This window comes from Staurois parvus, unplaced genomic scaffold (assembly GCF_062004578.1).
Source record: "Staurois parvus isolate SC_StPar_1 unplaced genomic scaffold, SC_StPar_1.0 ptg000155l, whole genome shotgun sequence".
In the NCBI taxonomy this organism is placed as follows: domain Eukaryota; kingdom Metazoa; phylum Chordata; class Amphibia; order Anura; family Ranidae; genus Staurois; species Staurois parvus.
In genome coordinates this window covers 24,373,233-24,396,795 of record NW_028317951.1, presented here as the reverse complement: position 1 = coordinate 24,396,795, position 23,563 = coordinate 24,373,233, and the positions used below count along the sequence as shown (strand labels likewise).

Genomic DNA, 23,563 nt, shown 5'->3' with positions numbered 1-23,563 from the left:
AGTATCCAATTATATTCTGTGTATCTAAGAAAGAATCCAGGCCTTTTTAAAGCAATGCACTGTGCTGGCCAGAACCAACTCTTGAGAGAGTCTTTTCCACATTTTCACAGCTCTTACTGTGAAGAAACCTTTCCGTGTTTGGAGATTAAATTTCTTTCCCTCCAGACATAAAGACTGCCCCCTTGTCCTCTGTGATGACCTCAGGGTGAATAGCTCTACACCGAGTTCACTATATCAACCACTGATGTATTCATACATGTTGATCATATCCCCCCTTAATCTCCTCTTCTCAAGAAAGAATAAATTCAGTTCCTCTAATCTTTCCTCATAGCTGAGCTCCTCCATGCCACTTATCAGTTTGGTTGCCCTTCTCTGTACTTTCTCCAGTTCCCCAATGTTCTTTTTGTGAATTGGTGCCCAAAACTGAACTGCATATTCCAGATGAGGTATTACTAATGTGCAGAGGTGTGCTAGTAAAAATGCTGCCAGCTCAATTTTTAGTCCTTGCACTGCATTATTCAGCTCATTCAAATGCATATACAGCAACTAGCCACTCTGCTATAAATGAGCCATGGAGTAACGTCTTGATCCTCGGGCCGGTCAAGTACTGACAATGCAGAAACAGGAGTTACCCTTTCTAGCAATCCTGTGGCTGGTGTGCAATTGTCCTAAGAGCCCTTTGGGTTTAGTAACCTAGGCAATATGGGTTTTCCCCTACCTTTTTTTTTACCTAATCCCTTTTATTTTATTCTACGACATAGCCCTCTCCCATTACAAGACCGTGTCTAGACCTATTTGACCATTCTTTTACTGTCAGGGCCCTCCTGGTTTCATCTTGTAAACAGTAGAGTTTGCATATATGCTTTACTATCCATATTTTCATGTCTGGGGCCCTCACAGGATTTGCAGGGTCCTCAGTAAGATTACACTGTTACATGTACTATTTGATTTTTTTGAAAAAAAAAAAAAAAAAATGGAAAAGGCTAAAGCTGGGTATAGACTAGCAGAAATTTGAAAGAAAATTCTTTGGAAAATTTGTGTTAAAATTCTCAGAACATTCAAAAGTCGTTCCAAAAGTAAATCTTGCTTGTTTGTAGGTGACCAAATACTTATTTTCCACCATAATTTGCAAATAAATTCCTTCCAAATCAGCCAATGTGATTGTCTGGATTTTGTTTTTCATTTTGTCTCTCATAGTTGAGGTCTACCTATGATGCCAATTACAGGCCTCTCTCATCTTTTTAAGTGGGAGAACTTGCACAATTGGTGGCTGACTAAATACTTTTTTGCCCCACTGTATGTGGTTTTTGTTTGGTAGAATCTGTCCATATGCTCCCTTTATAAACCACTTACCATGCTGAAAGCGAATCCCTGTACGCTTCCAGCACAGTAGCTGATAGCAGGGATGTTGAATTTATATCGCCTGACAACAGGACATGTAGTTTCGGGCGCTGGGCAGGTAGTTTTTTCCAGCCTTTAGCCCTGCTGCGGCCAAGCAGAAGGGCTCAGCTGTCAGTTGGAAGCATTCGGGCGGCAGTGCTGCCGCCGATTGCTTCCACACAGTGCCAGCCTCTCTCATGTCTCTCATAGTTGAGGTCTACCTATGATGCCAATTACAGGCCTCTCTCATCTTTTTGAGTGGGAGAACTTGCACAATTGGTGGCTGACTAAATACTTTTTTGCCCCACTGTATACTGTAAGGCAGGCAATAGACGCATCTAAAACCAAAAATGACTCATAAGATTGTGCTAGATGTTTTGGGTTTTTTTTTTTAGAAAAACACAGCATGTTGGATCAGGCACTTTCAATTGCAGCACAATCATGTCGCAGCTAACACACTCATGATGCGAAAAAAGAACAATTCGACAATTGACAAGAATTTCATTTGGTTTTCGACTGCTTTAGAAACTCATACATTTTAGAAAAAATATTCATCCTGCTGCTTCAAGTTTTCTTGTCACTGCGGTCGAAATCAAACATCAATATAACCCCGCTATTGATTAGAAAAGCGAGAAAACACTCTTACAACGAAAAATGTCAAACAAAGATCTACTAGTGTTTGGCAAGTTTACCAAAAGAAAGGAATCTGCTGTCATTTTTTAGATGTACCAACTATCTGGCTTCCAGGTTTTCATAAGCTGCATTGGGACCAGTTTTGATCATGTGAACTGATATTTTGTTTTCATATGAATGGTTATTTAATCATATCCCTGGACTATTCTGATCAGATATTGGCTGTATAAGTCCACACATCCTCGTAACAGGTCTGAATTTAGTAACCATTTAGTCCCTATAGGCAGTAGTGTATTTAGATTATGTGCTGCCCTAGGCAGCACAAAAAATTTGTGCCCCCCCCCCCCCCCCCAATGAGAGAGGGAGACAGTTAAATAAGTGTGTGTATGTATATATGATTTTCCCTCTCTCTTCCCTCTCCCTTTCTCCCTCTCTCTCTTCCCTCTTCCCCACTCCCCCTCTTCCCTTCTCACTCTCTCCCCCTCTTCCCTCTCCCTTTCTCCCACTCTTCCCTTCTCACTCTCTCCCCCTCTTCCCTTCTCCCCCTCTTCCCTCTCCCTTTCTTTCTCCGTCCCTCTCTTTCTCCCTCTCTCTTTCCTCTCTCCCCCCCTTCCTCAGATGGTATGGGACCACACACACACCCACCCCCCCCTCTCCAAGGGCTGCTGATCTCTGGGCAGCAGGAAGGGGGGGGGGTGAGGTGTGTGCAGTCCCATACGATTTCTCAGTGATCAGTGTCAGTGTAATGTACTGGATGGATAACAGGAGGGAGAGCACACAGAAGACAACACAGCTCACCTCCTCCGGGCTCTTTAATTTCCAACACTTCTCCTCTCCTGCTCCAAGCTGTCCCCTGGTCCTGGCTCGCTAGCTGCTGGAGGGAGAGGTACATGACCATCGCTCTGCAACTGCCATCCCCCAAGCCCCACCACATCGATCTTCCGGCTTTCCGCCACTGCTCAAGAGGTCCCTTCTTCCTGGGGGGGGGAGGGGGGGGGGCGGTGCCACCCCCTAAAAATTGCCGCCCTAGGCAAACGCCTTGTTTCCCTCGCGGTAGATATGCCCCTGCCTATAGGGGAACTTGAGCAGATAAAGTTATGCAGGCCTCAGACTCTTGATTCTCAGCTGAAATCTGCATTGTAAAGGCCTGGAACAGGACAGCAAGTCAAGTACAGATATCCAAAAATGTCTTCATTACTATAACTTTATGGAGAAGAATTTCCGTTTTAGTGAACTGTATGACCAACATTAGCTCACTATACAAATTAAAGTGGAACTAAACTCTCTCAATCAACATTAACCCCTTCATGCTGACATCTAGATGCTGGGAGGCAGGAATTCGGGTCATGTGACCGCTGTGATTGGCTGTCACAGCGGTGACACGATTGGAAATCTCCCAATGGCAAGTATGCATCGGGTGCTTACTGATCCCCACTGGCTACTGTGCTTTGAGCACGCTCTCAGTACAGTAAGTTGTTCACACAAGGCCACATATATGCGGCCGCTTGGCATTAAGGTGACGCAAAGTGGTTAACGATTGTTAATCCTTATGCTGCTAGCACTGGTAAATACTATAGACAGGACATTTACATGTTTTAAACTTTTTTTTTTAAATATCTCTTCAGTTACTTCCTGATTTCTTGCCTTGTCATACATCCTAATAGTCTTAATGGGCATTTTTTTTCATTTAAATGGATGCAAAATAAAAACACACTGAACTGTATTTGGCATATACCAGCCCAAAAGGTTGACATCGATTTCTGCCCTTCATTACAAATGTATTTCCTGGAATTCACAAAACGTTATGCAGATATTCTTTAGAATTCTGTCACGCAAAAGATTCAGGAACCAGTTGGAAACAAGCAAATGAATTTGTTTTATGGAGGTTGAACACTCTGCTATCAGTGCAGCTCAGCAACACTCCCAATGCTCCCTGGCTGGCCACTGTGCCTGTCACACAGACGGGCGCAATGGCTCAAGAGTTTTGCGCACGCAAACATGCTCCATATCCTGCTCTTTAATACACAATACACAGCTGCACTATGAACACTGGCCTGTCTCTGTATGTTAACTTAAAGTGAAGGCGAGGTCTCTTGCTGGCTTCTTCTACCTGGGTGCCGGTCATCGGTCTTTATTAGGCTCCATTCACATCTGAGTGTAGCATTTTTTGTGCATATTTTATCGTGATTTTTGCACGTTTTCATACAGCGTTTTTAGCAGTTTTTGAACTCTGGCATTTTTTTTTAATAGAGAAAAATGATATCTGTGGCATCATTTGTTGCTAGGCTTTTCTGCTTCAGCTTTTCCATCTTATTTCTTTTTTTATTATTATTAATTTATTATTTTATTACGATTAATGTATTTTGTTATTTATCATCTTTTGTTAGGGTGATAATCATAATAATAAATGAATAAATGTTAAATACACAAGTAAATAAAAATAATCATAAATATTATGTAATAATAATTAACCCCTAACCTTAACCCCCTAACCTTCAAACAATATATTAAACAAATTATTATTATTATCAATAATAATAAATTAATTTTAAATACACAAATAATCATAAATATATACCCGTATTACTAAATTAATAATAATAATTAACCCATAACCTTAACCCCCTAAAAACTAAAAAGAAGTTGCAATAATTTTATTATTATTAATTTATTTTTTTATATTTTATTAACCATCTTATTTCTCATGATTTTTTATTTATATGTGTATCTCTTTGATATATTTTACATTAATTTAATCATATATAACTATTTTTTTAAACATTTTAATTTGAGCAGAAAATCGTTTTAAATACAAAAGCACGCAAAAAGTTCCAATCGCGCAATTCTATTCTTTTCTATGAGAAAAAAAAACACGCCAAAAACTTGTAAATCTGCCCAATTTGAGCTACAAAAGTAGCTCCAAAACATTTTTGAGCTTCAGTCAACATGGAGTGGAGATGTGAACCATCTCCATAGAGCAGGGGTAGGCAACCTCAGGCTCTCCAGCTGTTGCAGGACTACAAGTTCCATCATTCCTCTGCAAGTCATAGCTGTAACTGTCAATTTTGCAATGTCTATGGGAAATGTAGTTCCAGAACAGCTAGAGAGCCGCATGTTGCCTACCCCTGCCATAGAGTAATATGGATTTTTTTTTTCCCACTGACCGTTTTGGAGCGTTGAGCTACAAAACATTCAGATGTCAATGGGGCCTTAGCAAGCACTTTCACAACACATTGAAATTCAGCCTGTTCGGCAAGGACCGACTGAGTTTTGACAGTGTATGACCGTCCCTGTTCAACAGAAGTTTAACATTAGATCAACTTTTGTCAAAGACATGTTGGTATATTTTCCTCGATAAGCGGCTGCAGCCACTGATCAGTGTACTCTGACAGCAGGGGGTATCACTGTCAGAAATCAATGTCTCGGGAGGGGAATTTCTCCATCCAGCTCTTTGTGTGAATGGAGGAATCTGCTAGCTTTTTTTCGAACCTAACTATATGACCAGCTTTAGAATTGGTCATTATAACTTCCACTTTCCTTGTCCAAAGCGTGGCGGTAATTCTTTCTGAATCAGTTGCAGCTATAGCGACACCTTGTAAAAATGGCGCAAAGAAGAACTACCTGAATTTATCGCACGGGTCGAATTGTTAATAGCACGGTCACAAGGAATTAATGAAATAAGCGCAGGACTTTCCAAAGCGAATATACCACCAGAAAAGTGTTGTAAACACTTTATCGATGTGATATGTTTGATAACTATTTACTTGACAATGTAAAATTCATGCAATTGTTTATTATAAATAATAAGTACTTCAGGAAAAACATTTAAGCACTTTAAAAAAAAAAAAAAAGTATATTAAGACTTCAAAAATGGACTGATTTTCTCACAACTGCCCCTGAGATTTTCCCTGTACATAACCAGATCATTCAGTATTTTGCGTCGTGATAAGTAAATGAGGTTAAATGGTCATTCAGGGTGGGCCCAACCTACAGACCTCTCGAAATTGTTGGCTTTTCACTGGGTGGGTAAACTGCTGCTTGACACTTGAGACCTGAAGAGTGGGGATAAAAATAACTACTGCAGCATGCGTGATGAACGCCAGACAGCTGAGTCACTTTTAAAATGGACTTGGGATGTAAAATGCAGGACACATATTAAAAAATACACCAGCTAATTTGGAATGGTGTGACCTATTATAGAATGTCATTGGTTATGTGGTTTTATAATATTTCAATGTCAGGTTTTCTAGGATCACTCAATAAACTGTTAATGCAGAGGCCAGTAACTAAACCAGGAATGAGGAGGCGCTTGCTGGGAAAATCGTCTGAAGAACTTGGAGGAAACTTCAGCAAATCTATTACAGATTGACTTCACATTTTTTTTATCTGGCTCTATGCTGTTCTGCCTTGGATTGCAGTTCCCTTTATTTCCACCGAATAAAAACAAGATCTTTTGATATCCCTGGTACATAAACTAACAGAAAATAGGGCCACAGTGGTAAGGGCCCATTGACATTCTTGCGTTGCATTAAAGGGGAGATTCGCTCACTCAATCAACATTGACTATTTTTAATTATTATGCTGCTAGCATTAATGAATAGATAGGAAAGTATATTATATTTACTTGGGTTAAACTTTTTTTTTTTACATTTCTTCAGCAACTTCCTGTTTTTTTGCCTAGGCAATACATCTCAGGAGTCTTCAGGATGGAAGTACGGGTTTTCTCAGCTAAGCACACCCTCTTGCACGTAAGCCTGAACTAAGGGCTGATGGTAGTCAATGCTACATGGATCATCTGCCCTTACTCTAGATGGCCATGGACAGAAATGCTAGAGGGGGTGGTTTTCAAAGTTATTTCTCAGCAAAATAAAGCATGGAGACACGGATGGATGGTTGAGTTGGCTTTGAATATTAAAAATGAATTAAAGTGATATTAAAGTCTTGTGTTTGAAAAAAAAATAAACAAATGTCATACTAACCTGTGCAGTGGTTTTGTATAGAGTAGCCCAGATCTTCCTCTTCTTGGGTCTCACACCGGCACTCCCAGTCCCTCCCTCCTGTCGGGTGCTCCCACAGCAAGCAGGTCGCTATTGGGGCACCCGAGCAGATGCGCTCCCAATCCGCGGCTCTGCATGTCCATTCACCAACACAGCCACAGCTCGGCCCTGCACCTCCCTCTCCTGATTGGCTCACTGGCTGTGACTGACAGCAGGGGGAGCCAATGGCTTCAGGGGAGCCAATCAGGAGTGAGAGTCCTTGGAGAACCCAAGCTCTCGTGGACATCGCTGGATCGCAATGAGGCTCAGGTAAGTGTTGGGGGGGGGGGGCTGCTGCACAATCTCTGAAAAATAAACCCCAGATTTGTGTGCCTCTATAATTCAAGCCATATATAGGGTGAGGTTGGTATCCTACTTTACCAACACTACAATCTTTGTCCATTGCCTCAATAAGAGAGGACTATACTCATGGCAAGTGTACTCAACAATTTGCTCATTGTACGACTATCTGGAGGTGTTCCCACTCCATGGATAAATGGCACTTTCCCAAACAAGGTTTGAGGCTTCACCTTGTGGGGGGCAAATATAACCTGCTGGGGTGGGTGATATTTTTTTCAAATATTAAACTGGGGTGCTGGAAACTCTAACAGAATCACGGCCAAAGTAAAATCATCATACACACTCTTCGTCTGTCCCATATACAATCTGAAGTGCAGCCCTTGAGCCCAACCATAAGCTTTTTGACAATACAGTAACAGCTGAGGCCTTAACAATAAAACCTGATATGCAGTTAACAGACTTAAATAAAAAAATCATTAAAAAATTATCTATTTGTTGTGCCCATACAACAAAAGACTACAACAGGCCCATACTAATGTGCTATCAGATAGATGGTAAATACTAGGTCCACAACTCAGGACTACAATGAGAACTGTTTTCCTCAAGTTGTCCAAGTTGGAGATACGAGTTCAGAGGACATCCACATGTTATTTACCAATCACAACCTCGAATTTACTTCCTATCCAATAGCCAGTGAAAGACTGCATTCTTCTAGACACTTCACAATGACTATTTTAAGTGCAGAGAAATGTTCCACTAGCAAGTTCAACTACACATAAAGTTCTAAAGTAGAACTATAGGCAAAACTTTTTTTTTCTTTTTGAACTCTGGAGTAAGGGAGGGTTATAACCCCTGTCAGATTTGTTGACATCTGTGTTCCGTTGGGGAGATTTACCTTAACTTCCTGTTCCATAGCTAAAACAGGAAGCGGGAGGAAATCCCTGCAAATTAAGGGAATACCTTGGGATCCCCAGGTCACCAGAACTAGTGTCCCCATTGGAAGTTTTCCCCTCTATAATTTTTTTGGGGATAACCCAAAGTTTGGGGTTTGATTTTACTTTCATTCTCAATTACAACAGTAAACAGGACAAATAGAGAGGGTGAACCTCCCTAACTGTAGTTTTGCCTTTAGTTAGTTATATTTTAATTCTTTACATAACCCAAAGCTTCCGAATCCTGGGTTGCAACTCCAGTGGAGGACCACCGAAAGAGTTTTCATGTTGTGTATTTTGTCCCTCTGTTGGTGTTACAAGGAAAGATTGCCTCAGAGCACACGGAATGTAGGAAATTGTTCTCATTTATCCATTAGTAATGGGCGTCGCAGATCACAACACCAAAAAGGATTCATGGGAACAAATCATCACATTTATTGTAATAGAGGGGGGGCAGCCAATAATTGAAAACAGGACAGTCCCCCTCATAACACAGCAGTCTCCCAATTAACATGGCCATCTCTCTCATAACAGGGATATCAGGACAGTCTTCCTCAAAGAGGACAGTCTCCCACCTAACATGACCATCTCTCTCATAACAGGGATATCAGGACAGTGTCCCACATAACATGACCATCTCTCTCATAACAGGGATATCAGGACAGTCTTCCTCATAACAGGACAGTCTCCCACCTAACATGACCATCTCTCTCATAACGGAGATATCTGGACAGTCTCCCACATAACATGACCATCTCTCTCATAGCAAGGATATCAGGACAGTCTCCCACATAGCATGACCATCTCTCTCATAACAGGGATATCAGGACAGTCTCCCACCTAACATGACCATTTCTCTCATAACGGGGATATCAGGACAGTCTCCCACATAACATGACCATTTCTCTCATAACGGGGATATCAGGACAGTCTCCCACATAACATGACCATCTCTCTCATAACGGGGATATCAGGACAGTCTCCCACCTAACATGACCATCTCTCTCATAGCGGGGATATCAAGACAGTCTCCCACATAGCATGACCATCTCTCTCATAACAGGGATATCAGGACAGTCTCCCACCTAACATGACCATTTCTCTCATAACGGGGATATCAGGACAGTCTCCCACCTAACATGACCATTTCTCTCATAACGGGGATATCAGGACAGTCTCCCACATAACATGACCATCTCTCTCATAACGGGGATATCAGGACAGTCTCCCACCTAACATGACCATCTCTCTCATAGCGGGGATATCAAGACAGTCTCCCACATAGCATGACCATCTCTCTCATAACGGGGATATCAGGACAGTCTCCCACCTAACATGACCATCTCTCTTATAACGGGGATATCAGGACAGTCTCCCACATAACAGGGATATCAGAACAGTCTCCCTCATAGCATGACCATCTCTTTCATAACAGGGATATCAGGACACTCTCCCTCATAGCAGGACAGTCTCCCACATAACATGACCATCTCTCTCACCTTATGTGGAGTTTATGTGACAAGTGAAGGAAAACATCCCTAACAAGATCCAAAGGGCGAAAAAACTTGACAGTGGTTCTAAGTCTTCCTTACGTTATCCAAAATTAGAAAAGAAGATGTTTGGGCTAATGCTAGCCATACACTAGTCGAAAAATCATTTGAATAGGTTTTGTTTCTGAGTCACATACACACAGTACCAAGAGTTTGATTTTTAACAGGATGAGAAACATCATAACCTTTCAATTTCTTGTCCATTCAGCAGAAGTTTTCCAAACCTTTCCTTCAATTTTTTTTGGCTCAAAAACATCACTACAGATTTTCAATTTGTGCACATTTACTGGATGAAAAAGAACAAACTGTCCAAATGACAGATTTTCAAAGGATGTTTTGTCTAGTGTATGGCCACCATTAGTTTAGATAATAAATTAATTTTTAGAATAAAGCTTACCTGTAGGTAAAATGAATATCTCCCAAACGTGGACCATTTAGGAGATTTTCCAGCTAGCAGCAGGCAGTGACATCACCAGCACATGCGTTCTGAAGGAAAGGCATACCCGTGCTGTTCCTTCAGAGCTCTGTGTTGTGCGCAGGAGTGACATCATCGTGGCTCAGCCAATCAAACAGCCTGAGACAGCGAACCTGGAGGAAGACCGGGTGAACATGGAATCCCTGTCAGAGGTGACAGGGCACCGCTGGAGCGACCTCTTCTAAAGGGAAGTCTGACATAATGTGATAGTATGCAGCACATACTAGCGCATTATGGCTTAAACCTGCAGGGGGATCCTTTTTTTTTCTCTCTCGTTAACTTTGCTACCATTTTAAGTGTGCAGTGAACAAATACATATATGATAGAAAACAGGTATCACATCCTGATGCATTTTATGACATTACATATACCGTCAAAGAAAAAAAAAAACAAACCACTGCTTATAACAGGTTTTCTTTTTTTGCAGATCTATTAGGCCTCGTTCACACCTGAGAGCAATGCCGCCCAAATGTGAATATATGTGCATCCGCTCCACCCGCACAGAGGAATGCTGACCTGTGGGTGGGTGCCATTAGTTCTAATTGCACGCCGCCCGCACTGGAAAACGCAACTGTACTGGGAACTGAGGTTCCCGTGTGGGCTGCGTTTTCAGACGTGCAGGGACTTCTTCTCTGCGTGTCACAGGACACGGGAGTCCATTCAAATGAATGGGTTCTCGTGTCCGCGCAAAACGCAGCCCGCACGGCCGCATATATGTGAACCAGGGCTTATAGCCAATGTGCCTGTGCACATAGAAGCATTTATCTCTGCAGCATAGAGTGGCAGTTAGTGACATAAAATGCTGCCTTCTAGAGGAGTACTTTTGTGTAATATACTTGTATTTGCATGTAAACATGTATAGACTCATATACATGCATACACACATACATCTATTCTAGTTGTTAAAAAAAGGAATTCTTACATTCTAAGGCCTCATTCATATTTGTGGTTCAGGCCCTCAGCGAATTCCTGCGACTGGAATCACAGGTGCTTGTAAACAGCTGTTCCCAGGAAGCTTGTCTGCGTCCAGGACCTTTCATCCATCCCTAGCCGCAAAATGCGCAGACAAACGTGGACAGCCACAGCTCCAATTAGCCTGTCATTGCTTTGTACAGGCTTCCCAGCCACAGATACTTGTGACCATCTGTAATTCCAGACTCAAGAAGCTATTGGGGGCCCTAATCCTAGGTGTGTTTGAGGCCTAAATGTTGTAAGCACATTTACGTGCATAAATGCGAGTACTTTAATCACCATTACATGTGTTCTGGCAGCAATATCCTGCTTAAATACAAGTATCTTTAATATGGCTGTATGCATGAGCTTTAAATTATTATTATTATACAGTATTTATATAGCGCTAAAATGTTTGCTCAGCGCTGTACATTATAGTGGGGGACAGTACATGAGACAAGACAGTAACAAAATTATACACGAGGGGTTCGAGGGCCCTGCTCTTTCGATCTTACATTCTAGGAGGGAGGGGATAGTGGTACAGGAGAAAGTGGCTGTGGGGGATGGAGTGGTAGGAGGAGTGGAGGAGATCAGCTGTTAGGTGAGGTTGGGGTAGGCTTCCCCGAAGAGATGGGTTTTCAGGGTGCGCCTAAAGGTGAGGAGGGTAGGTGACAGTCTGATGGATTGGGGTAGTGAGTTCCAGAGGATGGGGGAAGTCCTGGAGAAGTCCTGCAGTCGGGGGTGGGAGGTGGAGACCAGGAAGCTAGAAAGTAGGTGGTCTTGTGAGGAGCGAAGTTTACGGGTAGGGTGGTATTTGGGTATCAGGTCAGTGAGGTAGTTTGGGGCAGTGTTATGAATGGCTTTGTATGTCAGTCTTAGTAGTTTGAATTTAATGCGTTGGGCAATCGGGAGCCAGTGAAGGGAATGACAGAGGGGGGTGGCAGAAGCAGAGCGGTTGGTAAGGTGGATGAATCTGGCCGCTGAGTTCAGGATAGGCTGAAGCGGGGATAGTCTGTGATGAGGTAGACCGGTGAGAAGGGAGTTGCAGTAGTCCAGACGTGAGATAATAAGGGAGTGAAAGAGTTGTTTAGTAGTGCCTGGGGTTAGGAACGTACGTATTTTGGAGATGTTGCGGAGGTGGAGCCTGCATGAGTTTGCTAACGATTGTACATGGGGTTGGAAGGACAGGTTTGAGTCTAGAGTGACACCTAGGACTTTGGCTTGCAGGGTGGGACTGATGGTGGCGTTGTTGGTCGTGATGGAGATGGTGGGGGGGGTGCGGGCTGGAGGGGAAATTAGGAGCACGGTTTTAGAAAGGTTAAGTTTGAGGAAATGGAGTGACATCCAGTCTGATATGTCGTTCAGTAGGTGGGTGATACGAGCGGACACTGAAGGGGTGAGGCGAGGCATGGAGAGGTAAATTTGCATGTCATCGGCGTAGAGGTGATAGTTGAAGCCGTGGGAGTGTATCAGTTTGCCGAGGGAGGAGGTGTAGATGGAGAAGAGAAGGGGCCCGAGGACCGAGCCTTGGGGGACCCCAACAGAGAAGGGGAGAGGGGGGGAGGTGGTAGCGTTATAGGTAACGCTGAAGCAGCGTTGGGATAGATAGGAGGAGAGCCAGGAGAGAGCAGAGTCTCTGATGCCGAGGGAGTGTAGTTTATTAAGGAGAAGGGGGTGGTCAACTGTGTCGAAGGCCGCGGAAAGGTCGAGGAATAAGAGGACTGAGTAGTGGCCATTAGCTTTGGCGGTTAGCAGGTCATTAGTGATTTTGAGTAGGGCGGTTTCAGTGGAGTGTAGGGGATGGAAGCCAGACTGTAGTGGATCGAGGATGTTGTTGTCAGTGAGGTGGGCGCTTAGGCGGTTGTAGACTAAGCGCTCAAGGAGCTTGAAAGTAAATGGCAGCAGGGAGATGGGTCTAAGGTTGTTCAGGTCGGTGGGGTCCAGGGAAGGTTTTTTAAGTATGGAGGTGATGTGCGCGTGCTTTAGGGGGGAGGGGAATGCGCCAGTAGAGAGGGAGAGATTGAAGATGTGGGTGAGGGAGCGTAGGATGGAGGAGGAGGGTGACCGGAGTTGTGTGGGGACAGGGTCAAGGTGGCAAGTCGGGATTCTGAGAAGACCTTAGTGACCTCCTCAGTGGCAGCAAGGCTGAAGGAGCGGAGTGTTGGGGAGGTTATAGTGTGCGGGATGTTAGGTGTGGTGGGGGGTAGGGCGGTTGCGAGGTCAAAGGAGGGGAGAGTTGATGGGGTTATAGTGGGAGGGAGGCTAGGTGGGGAGGTAGGTTGAGCATTGGCGATGTTCTTACGGATTGCGTCGATCTTATTTTGGAAGTGATTGGCAATCTCGTGGACGGTGAGTGAGGTACTGGGTGGGGGTGGGGGGGAGAGAGTAGGGAGTTAAAAGTGTAGAAGAGCCGGCGAGGACAAATGGAGAGGGTGTTGAGGGTTACGAAGTAGGCTTGTTTGGCGGCGTGGAGGGAGGAGGTGTAGATGAGGAAGGCGGATTTGTAGAGGGAGAACGCTCGAGGGGATCTGGTTTTGCGGCATAATCGTTACAGCGTGCGACTGCGTCGTTTAAGATTTTTAGTGTGGTCATTCTGCCAGGGTTGAAGCGGTCGGGGTCTAATGCTACGGGTGGTTAGGGGTGCTAAGTAGTCTAAGGCAGCTGATAGTGAGTCGTTTAAATGATGGCCCTCGTAATGTGTGAAGTCTATGTAACTCTAGGACCCCAAGTAGAAGTGGAAGACCAGCACTGGCATACAACAAACGGTATAGGATCCAAACAGGATATGGCACTGGATACATATGACACATGGTATAGGATCTGTACAGAATAAGGGGGTGGATCCCATATAGGACATAGTATAGGAGCTGTGCTGGACATGGCACAGCATCTATACAGGACACAACACAGAATCTGTATGGGACACCACATCGGATCCATATAGGCAACTGCATAGGATCCGTACAGGACATGACATAGCATAGGATCCTGACAATGCATGATAAAGGATCCATAAAGGAGACTGTAAAGGTTCTATACAGGACATGGTATAGGATCAATACAGAACACGGTATAGGATCCATAGAGGACATTGCATAGGAGACACACAGAAAACAGCATAGGCTCCATATAAGACTTGGTATGGTATCCACACAGAACACTGTATAGAATCCTGACAATCCATGGTAAAGGATCCATACAGGAGACAACAACAAGATATGGTATAAGATTCATACACGGCACTGTAGAGGATTCATAGAGGACATGGCATACCATCCATAAAGGCAGGGAACCCATATATGACACTATATCAACCCATACGGAACACTTTATAAAACCCAAACAGAACACTGTGCTGAACCTATACAGGACAGGACACAGGATCCATACAGGGCCTGCATAACACCCATACAGGACATGGTATAGGAACTATAGAGGGCCCAGTATAGGATCCATGCAGGGACACAATATAGGCCACGTTATAGGATTCATACAGGACCTGGTATAGGATTCATCATCTATCCATCAGAATATACCATACAGGACCCACTATAGGATCCATACAGGAAACAATATAGCACACTATTAGATCCATATAGATTACAGTATAGGACCCATAAAGGACACAATATAGGACACTATATCAGATACATACAGAACAAGGTATAGGATCCATACAGAACACAATATAGGACACTATCAGATCCATATAGATTACAGTATAGGACCCATACAGGACACAATATAGGACACTATATCAGATACATACAGAACAAGGTATAGGATCCATATAGGACACTATATCAGATCCATAAAAAACATTGTATAGGATTCATACAGGACACAATATAGGACACTATATCAGATCCATACAGGACACGGAGTGTGTGTGTATATATAACTCATATAGGACATCATATATGATCTATACAGGACTCGATATAGGACATATACAGGACATGATATAAGATCTGTACAGGATACAGTGTGTGTGTGTATATTATAATATATATATAAATATATGTGTGTGTGTGTATGTATGTATATATCCCATACAGGACACGATATATGACTCATACAGGACACCGTATAGGACCTATACAGGATGATAGATAGATAGATAGATAGATAGATAGATAGATAGATAGATAGATAGATAGATAGATAGATAAACAAAGTATAGGGCCTATACAGGATATGATATACAGTGTATGACCCATACAGGACACAGTAGAGGGACCTATACAGGATATGAAATACATATGTCCCATACAGGACACAGTATAGGGCCCATACAGGATATGATATACAGTATATGACCCATACAGGACACAGTATAGGACCCATAAAGTATATTATATACAGTATATGACACATACAGGACACAGTATAGGACACATACAGGATATGATATATGCGACCCATACAAGACACAGTATAGGACCTATACAGGATATGATATACAGTATATGACCCATACAGGACACAGTATAGAACCTATACAGGATATGAAATACATATCACCCATACAGAACTCAGTATAGGACCTATACAGGATATGATATACAGTATATGACCCATACAGGACACAGTATAGGACCTATACAGGATATGAAATACATATCACCCATACAGAACTCAGTATAGGATCCATGCAGGATATGATATTGTGATGGATTTGGTAAAATGCCTATTTCGTTTCCTATTAAATATATATATATATATATATATATATATATATATATATATATATACGCTATTTCTATAAGTTTTATAAATATTTACTTTTATACTTTAATACATATGTTGTGTGAATATTTTCTGCCTGCTGGGCTTTGTGGTACTATAAGAAATCTTTGCTTAAGAAATGTCTGCTCACACACACTGCCCCCCTCCCACCGTGTCAACTTGAAACAAAGGAATGTTGTTTTCCTATAAGATAAGGCCTGGAAGAAGATCACACCTATACCATGACGGAGATTGTTTTCGTGTGGAAATGACCAATCAAAGACTAATATAATGCTTATGCTGTTCTCACATGACTCTTGCATCATTTTGCATATATAAGCTCACTTTCTCATTATAATAAACTAGAAGTATTCATAGACTGAACTTGTGTGTCAGCGTGAGTCTCTTCCAGTGTGCGCACATTCCAAAGCTAGCGTCATAAATTAGGACAGGAACAGATAAGCACTGGACGATTCAGTCCTTGACTAAATCAATATACAGTATATGACCCATACAGGACACAGTATAGGACCCATACAGGATATGATATACAGTATATGACCCATACAGGACACAGTATAGGACCTATACAGGATATGATATACAGATATCACTCATACAGGACACAGTATAGGACCCATACAGGATATGATATACATATGACCCATACAGAACACAGTATAGGACCCATACAGGATATGATATACAGTATATGACCCATACAGGACACAGTATAGGACATATACAGGATATGAAATACATATCACCCATACAGAACACAGTATAGGATCCATGTATGGGTCCTATACTGTATATCATATCCTGTATAGGTCCTATACTGTGTACTGTATGGGTCATATACTGTATATCATATCCTGTATGGGTCCTATACTGTGTCCTGTATGGGTCATATGTATGTCATATCCTTTATAGGTCCTATACTGTGTCCTGTATGGGTCATATGTATGTCATATCCTTTATAGGTCCTATACTGTGTCTTGTATGGGTCATATGTATATCATATCCTGTATGGGTCCTATACTGTGTTCTGTATGGGTCATATACTGTATATCATATCCTGTATAGGTCCTATACTGTGTCCTGTATGGGTCATATATATCATATCCTGTATGGGTCCTATACTGTGTCCTGTATGGGTCATATACTGTATATCATATCCTGTATGGGTCCTATACTGTGTACTGTATTATTATTATTACTATATAAATCCTGTATAATAATAATAATACAGTACACAGTATAGGACCCATACAGGATATGATATACAGTATATGACCCATACAGGATATGATATATATGACCCATACAGGACACCATATAGGACCTATACAGGATATGATATACAGTATATGACCCATACAGGACACAGTATAGGACCTATACAGGATATGAAATACATATCACCCATACAGAACTCAGTATAGGACCCATACAGGATATGATATACATATGACCCATACAGGACACAGTATAGGACCTATAAAGGATATGACATACATATGACCCATACAGGACACAGTATAGGACCTATAAAGGATATGACATACATATGACCCATACAGGACACAGTATAGGACCCATACAGGATATGATATACAGTATATGACCCATACAGTACACAGTATAGGACCCATACAGGATCTGATATACAGTATATGACCCATACAGGACACAGTATAGGACCTATACAGGATATGATATACAATATATGACCCATACAGGACACAGTATAGGACCTATACAGGATATGATATACAGTATATGACCCATACAGGACACCGTATAGGACCTATACAGGATATGATATACAGTATATGACCCATACAGGACACAGTATAGGACCTATACAGGATATGAAATACATATCACCCATACAGAACACAGTATAGGATCCATACAGGATATGATATACAGTATAGGACCCATACAGGATATGATATATATGACCCATACAGGACACCATATAGGACCTACACAGGATATGATATACAGTATATGACCCATACAGGACACAGTATAGGACCTATACAGGATATGATATACAGTATATGACCCATACAGGACACAGTATAGGACCTATACAGGATATGAAATACATATCACCCATACAGAACTCAGTATAGGACCCATACAGGATATGATATACATATGACCCATACAGGACACAGTATAGGACCTATAAAGGATATGACATACATATGACCCATACAGGACACAGTATAGGACCTATAAAGGATATGCAATACATACAGTTGTGACCAAAATTATTCAACCCCCACTGAAATTGAGTGTTTTGGCCAGTTTGACATTGCTTTTGATCATTCAGTCATCTTGCTTACATTTACATTAAAGAGGCACTTGTAGGTCAGACAAATATAACATAACAGTTATAATGAAATAACCACAAATGTCTTTTCTGTGCTCACAGCATTATCAGTTTTATTCAACCCCCAAGTGACATTCAATCTTAGTACTTAGTACAGCATCCTTTTACAGTTATAACAGCTTTTAAACGTGAAGCATAGCTTGACACAAGTGTCTTGCAGCGATCTACGGGTATCTTCGCCCATTCTTCATGGGCAAAGGCCTCCAGTTCAGTCACATTCTTAGGCTTGCGCACTGCAACTGCTTTCTTTAAGTCCCACCAGAGGTTCTCAATCGGATTTAAGTCTGGTGACTGCGATGGCCACTCCAAAATGTTCCAGCCTTTCCTCTGCAACCATGCTCTAGTGGACTTGGAGGTATGCTTGGGATCATTGTCCTGTTGAAAGGTCCAACGTCTCCCAAGCCTCAGGTGTGTGACGGACTGCATCACGTTTCCATCCAATATCTCCTGGTACTGAAGAGAATTCATGGTACCTTGCACACGCTGAAGCTTCCCTGTACCTGCAGAAGCAAAACAGCCCCAAAGCATGATTGACCCTCCACCATGCTTCACAGTAGGCAAGGTGTTCTTTTCATCATAGGCCTTGTTCTTCCTCCTCCAAACATAGCGTTGATCCATGGGCCCAAACAGTTCTAATTTTGTTTCATCAGTCCACAGAACACTATCCCACAACTTTTGTGGTTTGTCCACATGGCTTTTGGCATACTGCAGTCGACTCTTCTTATTCTTTGGAGACAGCAAGGGGGTACGCCTGGGAGTTCTGGCACGGAGGCCTTCATTACGCAGTGTGCGTCTTATTGTCTGGGCTGAAACTTCTGTACCCACATCTGACAAATCTTTTCTCAGTTCCTCAGCAGTCACACGGGGACTTCTCTCCACTCTACGCTTCAGGTAGCGCACAGCAGTCGAAGTCAGCATCTTCTTTCTGCCACGACCAGGTAGCGTTTCAACAGTGCCCTTTGCCTTGAATTTGCGAATGATGCTTCCTAAGGTGTCTCTTGGTATGTTTAACATCTTTGCAATCTTCTTATAGCCATTGCCCTTCCTGTGAAGAGAAATCACCTCTTCTCTTGTCTTCCTGGACCATTCTCTTGCCTTCACCATGTTTGTAACCACACCAGTAAATGTCTAGAAGGAGCTGAGTATCACAGTCATTTTAAAGCTGCCTAATTGGTGCTTATTATGCTTGATTGCTGCTCGGTGACATCCACAGGTGTTTTCAATACCTGATGGAAAGCACCTGTATGAACCTCTGTTCTTCAGAGTGGTAGTCTTTAAGGGGTTGAATAATTGTGGCAATGAAGAAACCACATAAGAACCATTTACTACTGTATTACATAAACAATTGATGTCATTTTAGTTGCATTTGGGTAGTTACAACGTCCTTGTAGGATTTGATTCTGAATACAATTCCAAATGTACACTATAGTCCCTAAACCCCTTTACAGCATTGGGGGTTGAATAATTTTGGTCACAACTGTATGACCCATACAGGACACAGTATAGGACCCATACAGGATATGATATACAGTATATGACCCATACAGTACACAGTATAGGACCTATACAGGATATGATATACAGTATATGACCCATACAGGACACAGTATAGGACCTATACAGGATATGATATACAATATATGACCCATACAGGACACAGTATAGGACCTATACAGGATATGATATACAGTATATGACCCATACAGGACACAGTATAGGACCTATACAGGATATGATATACAGTATATGACTCATACAGGACACAGTATAGGACCTATACAGGATATGAAATACATATCACCCATACAGAACACAGTATAGGATCCATACAGGATATGATATACAGTATAGGACCCATACAGTACACAGTATAGGACCCATACAGGATATGATATACAGTATATGACCCATACAGGACACAGTATAGGACCCATACAGGATATGATATATATGACCCATACAGGACACCATATAGGACCTATACAGGATATGATATACAGTATATGACCCATACAGGACACAGTATAGGACCCATACAGGATATGATATATATGACCCATACAGGACACCATATAGGACCTATACAGGGTATGATATACAGTATATGACCCATACAGGACACAGTATAGGACCTATACAGGATATGATATACAGTATATGACCCATACAGGACACAGTATAGGACCTATACAGGATTTAAAATACATATCACCCATACAGAACACAGTATAGGACCCACACAGGATATGATATACATATGACCCATACAGGACACAGTATAGGACCTATAAAGGATATGACATACCTATGACCCATACAGGACACAGTATAGGACCTATACAGGATATGATATACATATGACCCATACAGGACACAGTATAGGACCCATACAGGATATGACATACATATGACCCATACAGGACACAGTATAGGACCCATACAGGATATGACATATACACAACCCATACAGGACACAGTATAGGACCTCTACAGGATATGATATACATGACCCATACAGGACACAGTATAGGACCTCTACAGGATATGATATACATGACCCATACAGGACACAGTATAGGACCTATACAGGATATGATATATACGACCCATATAGGACACAGTATAGGACCTATACAGGATATGATATACAGAATATGACCCATACAGGACACAGTATAGGACCTATACAGGATATGATATACATATGACCCATACAGGACACAGTATAGGACCTATACAGGATATGATATACAGTATATGACCCATACAGGACACAGTATAGGACCTATACAGGATATGATATACAGTATATGACCCATACAGGACACAGTATAGGACCCATACAGGATATGATATACAGTATATGACCCATACAGGACACAGTATAGGACCTATACAGGATATTGAATACATATGATCCATACAGGACACAGTATAGGACCCATGCAGGATATTATATACAGTATATGACCCATACAGGACACAGTATAATACCTATACAGGATATGAAATACATATCACCTATACAGAACACAGTATAGGATCCATACAGGATATGATATACAGTATATGACCCATACAGAACACAGTATAGGACCCATACAGGATATTATATATATGACCCATACAGGACACAGTATAGGACCCATACAGGATATGATATATATGACCCATACAGGACACAGTATAGGACCCATACAGGATATGATATACAGTATATGACACATACAGGACACAGTATAGGACCCATACAGGATATGATATATATGACCCATACAGGACACAGTATAGGACCCATACAGGATATGATATATATGACCCATACAGGACACAGTATAGGACCCATACAGGATATGATATATATGACCCATACAGGACACAGTATAGGACCCACACAGGATATGATATATATGACCCATACAGGACACAGTATAGGACCCATACAGGATATGATATATATGACCCATACAGGATATGATAATTATGACCCATACAGGACACAGTATAGGACCCATACAGGATATAATATATATGACCCATACAGGACACAGTATAGGACCCATACAGGATATGATATATATGACCCATACAGGACACAGTATAGGACCCATACAGGATATAATATATATGACCCATACAGGACACAGTATAGGACCCATACAGGATATGATATATATGACCCATACAGGACACAGTATAGGACCCATACAGGATATGATATATATGACCCATACAGGACACAGTATAGGACCCATACAGGATATGATATACACTATATGACCCATACAGGACACAGTATAGGACCCATACAGGATATGATATACACTATATGACCCATACAGGACACAGTATAGGACCCATACAGGATATGATATACACTATATGACCCATACAGAACACAGTATAGGACCCATACAGGATATGATATACAGTATATGACCCATACAGGACACAGTATAGGACCCATACAGGATATGATATACAGTATATGACCCATACAGGACACAGTATAGGACCTATACAGGATATGATATACAGTATAGGACACATAAAGGATATGATATACAGTATAGACGCATTATAGGACAAGGTATAGGACCTATCCAGGACACATTATAGGACTCATGCAGGATATGGTATAGGACCTATACAGGACATCATATACGATCTATCCAGGACACATTATAGGACATGGTATAGGACCCATCCAGGACACATTATAGGACTCATGTAGGACACGGTATAGGACCCACCCAGGACACATTATAGGACTCATGCAGGACACATTATAGGATCCATCCAGGACACATTATAGGACACGGTATAGGACTCATGCAGGACATGGTATAGGACCCATCCAGGACACATTATAGGACTCATGCAGGATATGGTATAGGACCTATACAGGACATCATATACGATCTATCCAGGACACATTATAGGACACGGTATAGGACCCATACAACACGCGGCAGGACCCCTTCTACCACTGACAACAGGTATGTCCGCGGGCCCTGTTTACCTGTCCCACTCAGCGATCGCTATGTATCAGTTCAGTGTCGGCGGACATAGAGATCTGCCTCCCTATCTGTCCCCCATGTGTAGGTGTGCGCGGAGCCCGAAGAGATCCTGACAGCTGCCATGCCCCCTCACGTGTAGTAGATGATGATGATGGGAGCACAAGGCATGCAATGGTCCGGCCGGAGGGTGGAGGACACACTCACTGGGGATTCGTAGGAGAAGGCGCACTCCGTCTTGTAGACTCGGTCCCCTGACTTGGGCACTCTGATGGTGGGCATGTAAGGGACAAGCAGCTCTCCCAGGTCTGTAGCCATCTTCACATTCCTGCTGCTCCCAAACAATGCTGTGTGACTGTACACCCTGCGGCCCAGGCATGGGAGGGCAGGACAGATGATGCTATTTTAATCCAATAGCAGATCACACCAGCTCTGGGTCCTGAAAGCCGGAGGGAGGGGGACTGGAGGGGGCTAGCTGCTGCCAGGAATGCCTATTTATAGATAGGGCTAACTTTTCTTTACTTCATAGGCCTGCCTGGCAGAAATGCCTCTCTGCCCATCTGGCACCAGCCTGCAAAGCATTAGCTGACACACATTAAAGTGTAGCTCTGCCTCAAAGTTTACTTTTTAGTATAGGAAGGACTAGAGCCCCTG

General features: G+C 42.2%; 1 protein-coding gene across 1 annotated transcript in view; it reads right to left on the bottom strand.

Annotated features, from left to right (window-relative positions):
- Nucleotides 1-23,311, bottom strand: part of USP13 (ubiquitin specific peptidase 13) — a 121,414-nt gene extending 98,103 nt beyond the window's left edge. Inside the window, exon 1 of the mRNA XM_089675553.1 lies at nucleotides 23,117-23,311. Within this exon, the coding sequence (XP_089531679.1) occupies nucleotides 23,117-23,227 (111 nt within the window). The 5' untranslated portion in view covers nucleotides 23,228-23,311. The remainder of the gene's footprint in view (nucleotides 1-23,116) is intronic.
- Nucleotides 23,312-23,563: the final 252 nt, after the last annotated feature.